The sequence below is a fragment of the Brachyhypopomus gauderio genome, chromosome 13 (genome assembly GCF_052324685.1).
Source record: "Brachyhypopomus gauderio isolate BG-103 chromosome 13, BGAUD_0.2, whole genome shotgun sequence".
NCBI lineage: Eukaryota > Metazoa > Chordata > Actinopteri > Gymnotiformes > Hypopomidae > Brachyhypopomus > Brachyhypopomus gauderio.
The window spans coordinates 268,862-281,240 of NC_135223.1; the positions used below are offsets into that span (position 1 = coordinate 268,862).

At 42.4% G+C, this 12,379-nt stretch overlaps 1 protein-coding gene across 1 annotated transcript in view; it reads right to left on the reverse strand.

Moving 5' to 3' along the window:
- dnah5l (dynein, axonemal, heavy chain 5 like) overlaps nt 1–12,379 on the reverse strand; it is a 94,406-nt gene that overhangs the window by 50,541 nt on the left and 31,486 nt on the right. Inside the window, exons 31-37 of the mRNA XM_076970508.1 lie at nt 6,984–7,146; nt 6,775–6,886; nt 2,762–2,890; nt 2,509–2,609; nt 1,690–1,788; nt 463–616; nt 67–333 (exon numbers count right to left, since the gene is read on the reverse strand). Coding sequence (XP_076826623.1) covers nt 67–333; nt 463–616; nt 1,690–1,788; nt 2,509–2,609; nt 2,762–2,890; nt 6,775–6,886; nt 6,984–7,146 — 1,025 coding nt within the window. The remainder of the gene's footprint in view (nt 1–66; nt 334–462; nt 617–1,689; nt 1,789–2,508; nt 2,610–2,761; nt 2,891–6,774; nt 6,887–6,983; nt 7,147–12,379) is intronic.

Below are 12,379 nucleotides of genomic sequence, written 5' to 3' on the forward strand. Positions count from 1 at the left end.
CCTTTGTTTCACCTGCATCCGTTTTTGCCCTCTTTCGGAATTTGCTTACGAAGCTGTAGTACATACTTGTATGGTATGTGAGTCTGAAGCCTGGCCAAGTATCTCCAGGAGGACAGGATCAGACACAAAGAAGAAGCGTGGAAAGATCAGGCGCTTTTTCTCCAGGTATCCGCTGAGGGACTTTTGGCACACCTCCAGTTGTTCCAGCAGGTGAGGAAGCAGCTGGCTCAATGTCTCATCTCCTACACAGCACTGCACCACACCTGGTATCTCATGCGCTCTCTGCATAATCCTCTGCCAAGACTTATCAATACTCTGGAAGCGCTTAGCTTCCTGTATGCCAAGGAACATAGAGAGGTTAGTGAAAATTATTATTTATGAATTTTGAAAAGCATAAAAACTAAAAGTCCAAATAAAAGATTTGAATTCCAAATATTTGAATAAAATGTAAATTAATTTGACCTGTGGAAGCTGCTTGGCAATGTCCCCTCCAACAAACACAGCCTCCAGGTACAGCCAAAGGTTCTGCACAGTCAGCCATTTTTCGATTACCTCTGAACTATTTGACAACTTATGCACCCATTGCTGAATAGAAGACTTAAAAGGAGCATTGTATCTGAAATCAAAATTAAAGTTAGATTTTTTTTGTGACAATGTTTTTAAAATGTAGTTCACTTAAAAGTGTCCAAGCCTTCAGATTCAAGCCTTCCGTTTCTCTGTCAAGATTAGTAGTATTGGTTAAAATCTCTCAAAGTTTAAAAGTTCTTGTGACGGTGCGCGCAGGGCGACGGACGAGGCACAATGGTTCGCACAAACGTCACTTTATTTAACATACAAACAGCGCAGACAGCGCACGTGGTATAACACTTAAACATTAAGTGCGGACTGACTCAAACAAAGATGAGCACGGGACACTGCGCGAACGCACATTAAATAGACAAACCACATAATCCCTGAGTGATGACGAAACGAGCCACAAGTGAGACCGATGAACACATTCAGACACAACCACACCCACGAAGATACACAGACGCAGACGACTAGACATAGACGACATAAACACACGCCCAAAGGGGAGGGGTCAGGGGCTGTACCGTGACAGTTATAAAAATCGTAATATCACGTTTTTGGCCTAAATATTATAAGACTGCATCAAGATGTGTGGAGAAAAAACGAATTATTACTTTTTATATTATTTTATTTAATGCTTTCATTTAGATTTTTTCTTAGTGTTAAGGCCCTTTGCACATTTTCACATTCAAATTTATTTATTGAATAGTGTTTTTTGTTTGTCTGTTTTTTTTAACTGGAGTTGTCAGAAAGCAGCTTTAAAGAAATCAGCTTTTCAGAGACACTTTGTCCAGATGCCCAATGACTAAGCCATAGATGGCAGTGACATAAAATAAAAGTGTCATAAGCACCAGAGGAAGATACCTTGAGGGACCAGGGCTCTGGAGTGAACATATACAGTAGAAAAACAAGAAGCATGAGAAATAATCCCTTTCTTTATAAGCACTAATAATAAAGTACAAGGATAAGCAGTCATGAAGAATAACAATACAGTACTTAACTTACAAACATTGTAATAGGAAATATAAGGTAATAAGAAGCCAAACACAAGCACTGTGGAAATAACTATTAGGAATTATACAGTGTTTGCCATGCAAGGACTTTAACAATGAACAGCACCTGTTGCTCATAAGTGAGCTGAGAACCATCAGACTGTCCTCGAGCAACACCACCTTCTCCAAAGTATCTGCGCCCTTAAGCAGTAGCTCTCCACGGTTCCTGTGCAGAAGGAACAAGATAAGAAATGTTATTTGGAGACACTGAAGGCATACTAATATTTGCGCTGTCAGAGCATATAAAATTTTGTAGGTACTATATAATGAATTCTCAATCTTACAAGGTTAAATACACAAAAAGTGTATGACTATACATGGTATCCCTGTAATGGATTATTTAGCTTATAGATTATAGTGTGTTGCTGAAACACATTTTAAAATCCAGTAGTATGTGGTTCTGGCAAATATATTTATTGGGTAAAACCCTGCATGCTTGCTAGCTGTGCAACTAAGTAGACTTAATAATTGTACTGAACATTTAAGAGCTCTTATGCGTAGTATACATTATAACATTAAATTGCTGATATCCATTAATCAATAAAATTTACATTTGTTCACCAAACCAATTACTGTGGCAAATATTTTTTAACCCACGGTATTAGGTCACTCTGAAGTTCACCCTTTGGCATTGAGACTGATACATCATTTCATCAGTTCCCGTTATCAAAAACATATTTCCATGAAAAGTTCAGGGTGGTGCCCCTTATAATTATTTATTAACATTATTATAATGTTGATTATAATTAATCAACATTGTTACAATAACCTTCATTGTCCATGAGTATAAATAAGAAAGTGTCCCAGAAAAGGTTTCCTAGTTTAATTCTATTTAATTATTCTATTTAATAAATAAATAAACTTTATTGAGTTTCACCAGCTCTACCTAAATGGTGTAAAAGTGAACTGGTGGCTACTCCACTCCACTACCACATCTTTAAGCTTCGCTTCAATGTCTCGCTCCTTCACCGCACTGATGCACACATCCTGTACAAAACAAAATTGAAGATCATATCAGCCAAAAATATAAGGTTATAAGGTCATTAATGAACTTTTTCCTACATTTAAATCTCAAAAATGTAAATCAAGTTGTTATTATGACGCTGGTAGATAATTAACTTAATTAAAAAATAAATGACCTCAATATCTTCTTTGTGTTTCAGCAGGGGAGCCTCTATGACATTTTTCAAACTGAAATTCCCAGACTCCACCTCAAATGTGTGGCCTGTGATGTCAGTTAAGCGTTGCCAATGCCGGGCCATCATTGCCTAGAGAAGGTTACAAGATTCTTTAATGTGTTATGTGTTGAACTTCACATATAAATCACTCTTTCACTTTATTTAGGGTCAGGAGAGTCACTTTTTGTCAGGCCAGTGCCTCTATTGAACTATACAAAGCAAGTCAACATCAGATCATAACATACTCACAACACCCAACCACATTTACCTGCTAGACCTTACTTCTCTGCTGTTAATTTGTATTTAGATTAGTGAATAGTGTACTACTGACCATAATTCACTGTGTGTATGCAATAAATAGCACTGAAAATAGTGCTATTTATTGTTTATAGATAGTTTAGATCTAAAAATCTACAGTCACATATGGACAATTGTGCACATGAAGAGAGTTAATCGTAGGTACATTTATGTCAAGTAGTTTCCAAAGACTACTGTTTTCATGTTTTGCAGACAATAATAATTGTGACGTTGGGTGCGGTGTGAAGGACGAGACACAGAATCCCTCTATAGCAGCGAACGTCACTGTTTTATTACAACAAGGATTGCGCAATAGCGCACGGAGAACATTACACAGATACAGCACGTGTAGACTTTAGACAACGACGAGCACAGGACACTGCGCGAACGCACATTAAGTAGACAAACCACATTAGCCCCACGTGATGACGAGACTAGGCACAGGTGAGACGGATAATCACTAGACGGAACCCCCACCACGAGTATCCACAGACGCAGACGATGACACGCGGACTACGTGAACACACGCCCAAAGGGGAGGGGCCGGGGTCCTCAACGTGACAGACGCCCCCTCCAAGGGCACTACCCGTCCCGGGGTGCCAACAGGACCGAGTGCCCCGAACCCACGACGATGGGCGGATCCGACGCGCTCAGTCCTGCGTCTGGGAGGTGACTGCCCTTGGCGAAGCGTCCCTCATGAATCGCCTAGCACACCCTCCCTGGGAAGACGGGGGAAAAGACGTTAGACACACTCAACGGAACAGATACGAACACACATACTGGTACATTAACACATAGAGGAACAAACGGGAATAGGGGATTCGGCACACATACGGGAAGACTGACGAACACTGGCACAGACAAACACATAACGGGCGCCAGGCTTCGCGCCAGGAGGAGCGCGAGTAGAGGAGAGAGATCCGGCGCTGCTGGTGCTGCGTTGGGCAGTCTCCCTCCTGCCTTCGCTGCGATCCCTCCACTGGGTGCAGCGCGGCTGGGGGACGTGCCAGGAGCAGCGCGGCGGGCAGACGTGCCAGGAGCAGCGCGGCGGGCGGACGTGCCAGGAGCAGCGCGGCGGGCGTACGCGCCTGGTGCGCCGGGGCTGGCGTACGCGCCTGGTGCGCCGGGGCTGACGGACTGACCGAACAGGCCGTGTGGGTGGTCCCCTTCGGTCTCCATTTCCTCCTCTTCCTCTTCTCCCCGGCTCCACTCCATGGACTACTCCGGGCTGCCACCCCGGGAGCAGTCCATAGCACTGTCTCTGGAGCGAGCGGAAGAGGGCGTCCGCTTTCCTCTTACGGTCTCCGCAGACCTCTCTGAGGGGGGAGGGCTCTCTTCCTCCTCCGTAGTATAGGAGCCCTCCTCCTCCTCACCCTTCTCTGCGGTGCGAGAGGGGCACACGGGCGGAGGGAGGTAATCCTCGTCCTCCGATTCTTCCTCCGACTCCGCCTCCTCCCTACCGTAGTCCACGGTGGAGGCGGAGTCCTCCGACGGAGGGTATTCCTCTCCCTCCCCTCCACCGTAGTCCACGGTGGAGGCGGAGTCCTCTGACGGAGGGTATTCCTCTTCCTCCTCCTCTCCACCGTAGTCCACGGTGGACGCCTCGCCCACCGACGGGGGGTAGTCCTCTCCCTCTCCCCCGTAGTCAACGGTGGAGGCGTCGTACAGCGACGGAGGGTAGGCTTCCTCTTCCTCCTCATCGGAGTTCTCCTCCCCGAACTCGCTCTCTGGGGTGGACTCGGTGGCTCCAAAGACGCACGAGCCCACCCTCAGCGGCGAGAGGGCGCGGGGAGGAGACGGGTGTCTGGCCAGCCAGACCTTAACCGCCTCCTGTCGGAGCACCACCACCCACTCGGGGCTGGACGCCTGTTTAGCCATCCGCAGCAGGTCGGCGCACTGCGGGTCCCGCTCCAGCTGCTCCGACGTCGGCGTGGCGTCGCACTGTGGCGGTGATTCTCTCTCCTCCTCAGGTGGCGTCCCTGCCTCGTAAAACTCCGGGACGCTTACCCGTAGGGGCGGTCTCTCCACACTCGGACCGCTGTCTGGCGGTATTCCCGTGCCAACTCGGGAATAGTGGTCTCCCGGGCCGCACACAGCAGGTAGGAGCATTCCGAATCCTGCTGCAGTTGCGCCAGAGTTGGCGGACCTGTGCGGCGTGGGCGAGGAGATGGAGAGCGGTGATGTCGCTTACTGGGCTTCTTGCCCTTCTTTTGCTTGCCCTTGTAGCCTGGCATGCTTTCTAGGTGTCTCAAACGGCTCGTCGTTCTGTGACATCGGGTGCGGCGTGAAGGACGAGACACAGAATCCCTCTATAGCAGCGAACGTCACTGTTTTATTACAACAAGGATTGCGCAATAGCGCACGGAGAACATTACACAGATACAGCACGTGTAGACTTTAGACAACGACGAGCACAGGACACTGCGCGAACGCACATTAAGTAGACAAACCACATTAGCCCCACGTGATGACGAGACTAGGCACAGGTGAGACGGATAATCACTAGACGGAACCCCCACCACGAGTATCCACAGACGCAGACGATGACACGCGGACTACGTGAACACACGCCCAAAGGGGAGGGGCCGGGGTCCTCAACGTGACAATAATAATAATAATAATAATAATACATTTTATTTCAAGCGCCTTTCAATCTCAGAGGGAATACATTGTGGAAGCATGAGAGGGTACAATTATGGAAAACACAATGGTTAATATTGGGAGTTGTTTACAGTTGTCATGCCTGGCACCGCCTCCCATCTGTCTGCCTTGTTTTCAAGTTCTTAGTCCTGCCTCTGTTCCGGTTTTCCTTGTTTTCCCTTTTGCTCTGTCTGTATGCCTTGGTTATTGTCATCAGCTGTTTCTAGTGTGGTTTCTCATTATGTCCTGTGACTTAAGCTCTGTGTTTTGTGTTTGCAGATCATTGTGGTTGTGAGAATGCTTTGTTGCCTATGCCTCTTGTAAGTGTATTGATAGTTGTGCCTGGTTGTGTTCTGTGTTAGTTAAGTGCTTCCTGTAGTTTGTGTTCTGTTTAGTCATGTCTACCTGTATTGGTTATTGTTCTTTATATGATGGATTCACTGGAAGTGACCTGAACTGTTTTCGCAACTCTGTTGATGGATTTGCCCATAATAAATCTCGCTCTACTCAGCGCATGTGTCCACGCCGTGTTACAACAGCAGATGGGAAATTCTCTCAGACTCAACAGAAACATCCAAAATGTGATCATGCTAGAATGTGCTATGCACCATATTCCAGGGCTGGGTGAAGCTTGGAGAAAGGGGAATATAAACAGTTGGAGCTCTCACCTTGTCTTCCTCATTAGGGCCTTGGACATGAATTTTCTGTATATTTGATTTATGTAAAGCAGCTCTGTGACCTCACTTGATATAAAAAGTACTATAGATTTGAGTTTTAATGGGAAGAGACAGTTACAACTCTCCAACTTTGTCATATAAATTACATAAGTTTATGTGCAAGGATTATACTTACCTTCACTTGGGTAGCTCTTTAAAAGGTCCCTACTAATGTGTCAATAAAACAGTAATAGAAAATACTACATATTGTCATTTTTAGGTCTAACTTGACATAAATGTACACATAATGATCTCCATAAGAAAGTAACCACCTTCGAATACAGTGTTAATAAAATTCTTGGATGCTCTGCAAAGCATTACTTTGTTTGCCATCATGTAAAGTAGAGGACAGGTTTCACTAAAGTCATCAATCTTCTTCTTTAAGTCATTGAAGGCTTGCCATTCCTTCAGTGCCTTGGGAAGCTTCCAGATCCTAGTAATGATTCACCAAAATGTGCAAACAGACATAGATCATATGTAAATACAAGATACATAGAAATATAAAAAATCATATAATTAAAAAAACGTGCCTGTTTTGGAAATCCTGAAGTTCGCTGTTTATCTTTTCTGTGTTGAGGTCTGCCCACAGTATATCACTGTAGCCATCAACACTGTCATTGACAGAGTTATACAGACTGTACAGCTTAGACAGAAGGCTAAGCTCTCTTTTGATTCGGTGAAGATCAGGATACTCTGAGGAGAACAATGGCAAAAGGTTTACAAGTGAATTATTGCACAAGTTACATTTAAGAATCTGAGGTCTACTAAATGTCCACAATTCAATGCATGTGTGTTCGTATATAATGGGTCTCTGGCCATTTTCAATTTATGTAAAGCACCGCTAAACAATGTCTAATGCTATTTATGAATAGCATTTTTATTCCAGTTATTTAAATGTTCTCAAAACTTAAATCTTAAGGGTCTGGCCTTTTTTAATTTTCCCCCAACACATTGTTTCAACAAAGCTTCAACAATAAACATAAAAGCAATAAAACAACATATTACAAGTCTTGCCCATAACATAATATATCATATTAAAACTTTGGTCCATCATACTGTAAGTCATATATCATTATATATATATATATATATATATATATATATATATATATATATATATATATATATATATATATATATATATATATATATATTAGGGGTGGGATGCGATTAAAAAAATTAATCGAATTAATTACAAGCGTTGTAATTAATTAATCGAAATTAATCGCATTTTAATCGCATTTCAATATTTAACATGAGAAATATTAATTTAAGTTTGAATGATGAATGAATCAATGAACATAATCATAAACTTCAACATCTTGTTTATTTTTAGACCAATAGATGAGTGCAGAAAACAAAGCAAACAGTTTTCAGAACACTGGAAATTCTGACCAAAAATGTTTAATTTTGGGAGCTTTGCTCATGATATTGGAAGAATAAGAAGAAGTAAAGTAAATCAGGTGTTTTTTAATACCATTTTAGATGGTACACTTTTTCTTTAATTTCCCAGGCCTCTGCCACAGGCATAAAGTCCTCTGCCACAGGCATCTCCATAGTGCCTAGTGATCTTCTGCATGCTCAAAGCAAATGACTGGATCTTTCATTCATCATCTATAATATGAGCTGTCACACCAAGATAATTCTTGTTGCTAACAGAGGTCCAGTGATCCCCAGTCAGAGCCACATTTAGGGCACTCTTCACAATAACCAAATAATGTGATGCGTAAAGTATTGTAATGATCCTTAAGGGATTATTGGGTTACTGTTTCTTTAAGTTAAGTTGTGTGTGCGAGTGGAAAAGTGCGCGAGGAGCGAGAGTGAGAGAGAGGATTCGGTTATTTTTTTTGAGTGAGTTCGCTTGTATTAATATTTAAATAAAAGAGACGAGTTGTCAACAGTAAACTGTCCTGGTATTTAACCAACGTTACAGTATAAACGCCTCCGCCGCTCGTGCGAGGGGTGCGGAGTCGCGCGCGTCACTAGCGAAAGTTTAATCCAGTCTTGATTAAATTTAATCAGTCTTAATGGTCCAATGAAGGTCATTTAATATGGAAGAAAAATAGTTCCATCGGATTTTGAATTCGTATTTGAAGCACTGAATTTGTTTGCCCTTGAATTTGAAGCTCTGAATTTTTTTTGCACTGAAATTATGCATCTGAATTTTGTTGCCTTTGAATTTAATGCTTATTAAAATACAATGAAAAAAAATTCGAGCGTTAAAAAATTCAAAAGATTTTTTTTCAAGTTGCTCGAATTCGATTGGTCAAATTTGGCTCACAAAATACGCGTGCAAAATTTCGCGTGCTAAAATACGAGTTCAAAGATATTCAGAGTAAACATCCGGGACACAAAGGATGAGCAATCGATTCAAGACTCCAATCGAACCAAATCCAACCAATCACGCTCCACTGGTCACGGCGCTGTTTGAAGCCACAGGCGGAGAGAGAGTGAGTTATGTCGGCGCACGGGATCGGCTCCTCTTCGGTGAGTGTATTTACTCCTTTATTTGTCTATTGTGGTGTTTTTAAGATTCAGTAAGATACAGTAAACGACGTGTTGCACATCAGAGGTTTGCGCTGGACTGATCTTTTTTTAACTCGCTCTGAACTCGCTATGTAGTCAACGTAGCTGCGTATGTGTGTGTCCGTCTGTCCACACTGTGCTTTATGATATTATATTTATCATAAAATCATTACATTCGTTTATTACTTCCTTACCAGTCGAGTAGTTTACAGCTGTTTTCAACTGTCTCCGTGGGGTAATGGTTAGTGACGAGAGCTTCGGACAAAACGGGCCTGACGAGCGATTTGTTTTTTAAAATTATTATTATATGTATAAAATCTTTCTCTCTGAGTTTACTTTTGGATAAGGAATTTATTTTTTCATTTTCTCTTCTGTTTATTACTCTAAACAGGTAGTTGGACGTGTCACAAGACAGATCAAGCAGTTAATGCCCGGTTCACACTACACGATTTTAGGCTGGTTTTTCAGTCGCCGACTGATCGGCGACAGAAACTGTGGTCGGAGGCAAATCGGCGATCACTCGTGTGAACTGCTGAAAGACGCTCGCCGAGCCGTCGCCGACTCGTCGCAGACGACCGGCAGATATCTAGCATGTTTAATATCTAGCCCAGTCGGCGACTGAGAGTCGGCAGCAGCGTCTAACTACAGCCAATGTGAACGCGGAGAGAGAACCGCGGCACCGCTGAAGATATCTCTGAAGAATGTAAAAAACTTTCAAGAATGCTTTCAAAACAGTAACCCAGTAAACACACAAACTCCTCACCTTTCTTACAACTTTACTACAACACTGTGTTTAAGTTATTGTGACAGCACTGGAGAAATAGTGCGATTGATTATATCTATGTTCACTGCAACGGAGAGATGAAATAATTCTGGCAACTTGGGACTATGGAGTGTTTAAACGGTAAAAAAAAAAATAATAACGAAAATGTGGAGTACATGTACATTGTTTTTTTCTTCTATGTGATGTTGCTGGTTCTGGCGAGAGTTTCGTTTTCGTGTTCTCGTGTTTTTGGACGGCAGCCAGATGAGTCGGCGATTCCCCAGTTCCCCAGTCGTGTAATTCGTGAGCCCGCGTCGCCGATCAGTCAAGTAGTGTGAAAGCCACAACAACTGACAGACTCGCGATTACAGCACGAACACTCGTGTAGTGCGAACGGCGCAAAAACCTGGCGACTGAAAAGTCGTGTAGTGTGAACCGGGCATTAGACGAGGGATTAAAGAATCCCCAATGTGGACAGTGCTCACTCGACGACCTGACAGTGGCCTTGCTTTTTCCAAAAGAGGCAGAAGGGAATTTGACTAACTCATTTTTGAAAACTTCAACTCTTAATAAAATGAAAGTGAGTCAAGCATGAGTTTTAATTAGTTTTATTTTCTGTGGTGTATAATTTTTACCTTTATGTCAAACATCAGAATAACAAAATTGGGCAATCAAACAACTTTTGATTGTATCCATTTACTGCAATGTCTCCTACTCTGTAAATAATTAAAAAAATTAATGAAGCTGCATCTCAGTTTTTTATTGTTTTTTTTATTACTCAAACTAAAACTGATGACAAAATTTGCCATTAATTTTTCATTCATATGGTCTTAACTTTGTAAAGATGTTATTTTATTCCAATTCTCAGACCAGTTGTTTCAAATAGACAGGAAATTCTCACAAAACTGGACAGCAGAAATGTAAAGATCACAGCCAGAGGACTGGGATGCAGCTCCTGGGTTAACTGCATCTCTCAAAGCTGTCATCTGTTCATCTGTCAGTGGGCATTCTGTGTGTGGGACAATGATATTTGAGTGGTCATCAATGGGATGTCCAGTGTTGTCCCACTCAATATTGGGAATCTCCATTCCCTACAAATAAGTTGTATACACTTATGTGGATAAAATAGCCACTTCCAAACTTTATACATAAACCACACTATTTGTTAAAATCATATTACACTTGCATGTACCTCTGTGCTATCTGCTGCAGGAATTGGGTGATGTGAATGACCCAGCACCCACAGTTGATTAGGGGTCATGTGGCTCTCTGTTCTTATTGGATGATTGTCCCAACCACTACAAAAAGTATCTAGGTCTTCCTGCAGGCGTGGTAGGAACACGTAGTGGCAACAGAAGATGTGTGTGATGTTGGAAATGCTGAGCCCTCTCCTTCAAGGTAATGGAGAACATCATAGTAGATGCTTGTTACAGCTACCCATAGATCTCACCACAACCTTTCAATCCTGGAATATGATAAAACTGAAATACCTTGTATTAAAAAAACAAAACAACTTGCACTCAAGTTCTGAAACTTCCACTTCAAAAAAGGGCGTCGCCCCCTCAGGCGAGGTGTCCCGCCCCCTCAATTTAAATAATAAGACCCATTTATTTTACTATTGCTACCGCCCCCTTGCCCGCTTAACAATCGTCACACGCCGCCACCCCCACTGTATATGTCCTGGCGCCGGTCCAGTATATATATAAATGAATAAAAAATATTAATTATAACAAATCGCTCGTCAGTCGCGGGTGTCGAACCCAGGCCCGTTTTGTCCGAAGCTTTCGTCACTAACCATTACCCCACGGAGACAGTTGAAAACAGTTGTAAACTACTCGACTGGTAAGGAAATAATAAGCGAATGTAATGATTTTATGATAAATATAATATCATAAAGCACAGTGTGGACTGACGGACACTCACATACGCAGCTATGTTGACTACATAGCGAGTTAAAAAAAAGATCAGTCCAGCGCAAACCTCTGATGTGCAACACGTCGTTTACTGTATCTTAAACACCACAATAGACAAATAAAGGAGTAAATACACTCACCGAAGAGGAGCCGATCCCGTGCGCCGACATAACTCACTTTCTCTCCGCCTGTGGCTTCAAACAGCGCCGTGACCAGTGGAGCGTGATTGGTTGGATTTGGTTCGATTGGAGTCTTGAATCGATTGCTCATCCTTTGTGTCCCGGATGTTTACTCTGAATATCTTTGAACTCGTATTTTAGCACGCGAAATTTTGCACGCGTATTTTGTGAGCCAAATTTGACCAATCGAATTCGAGCAACTTGAAAAAAAATCTTTTGAATTTTTTAACGCTCGAATTTTTTTTCATTGTATTTTAATAAGCATTAAATTCAAAGGCAACAAAATTCAGATGCATAATTTCAGTGCAAAAAAAATTCAGAGCTTCAAATTCAAGGGCAAACAAATTCAGTGCTTCAAATACGAATTCAAAATCCGATGGAACTATTTTTCTTCCATAATTTAAAAACCAGGACATTTCCTCACTTTAAAAAACCCGCGACGCCCGGGACAGGATGTGAAATACGGACGTTTGGTCACCCTATCGTACTAGGAATACATTTAGCAGCTAAGTGATCATTACTGACCTGCGCGTTAACCCCAACAT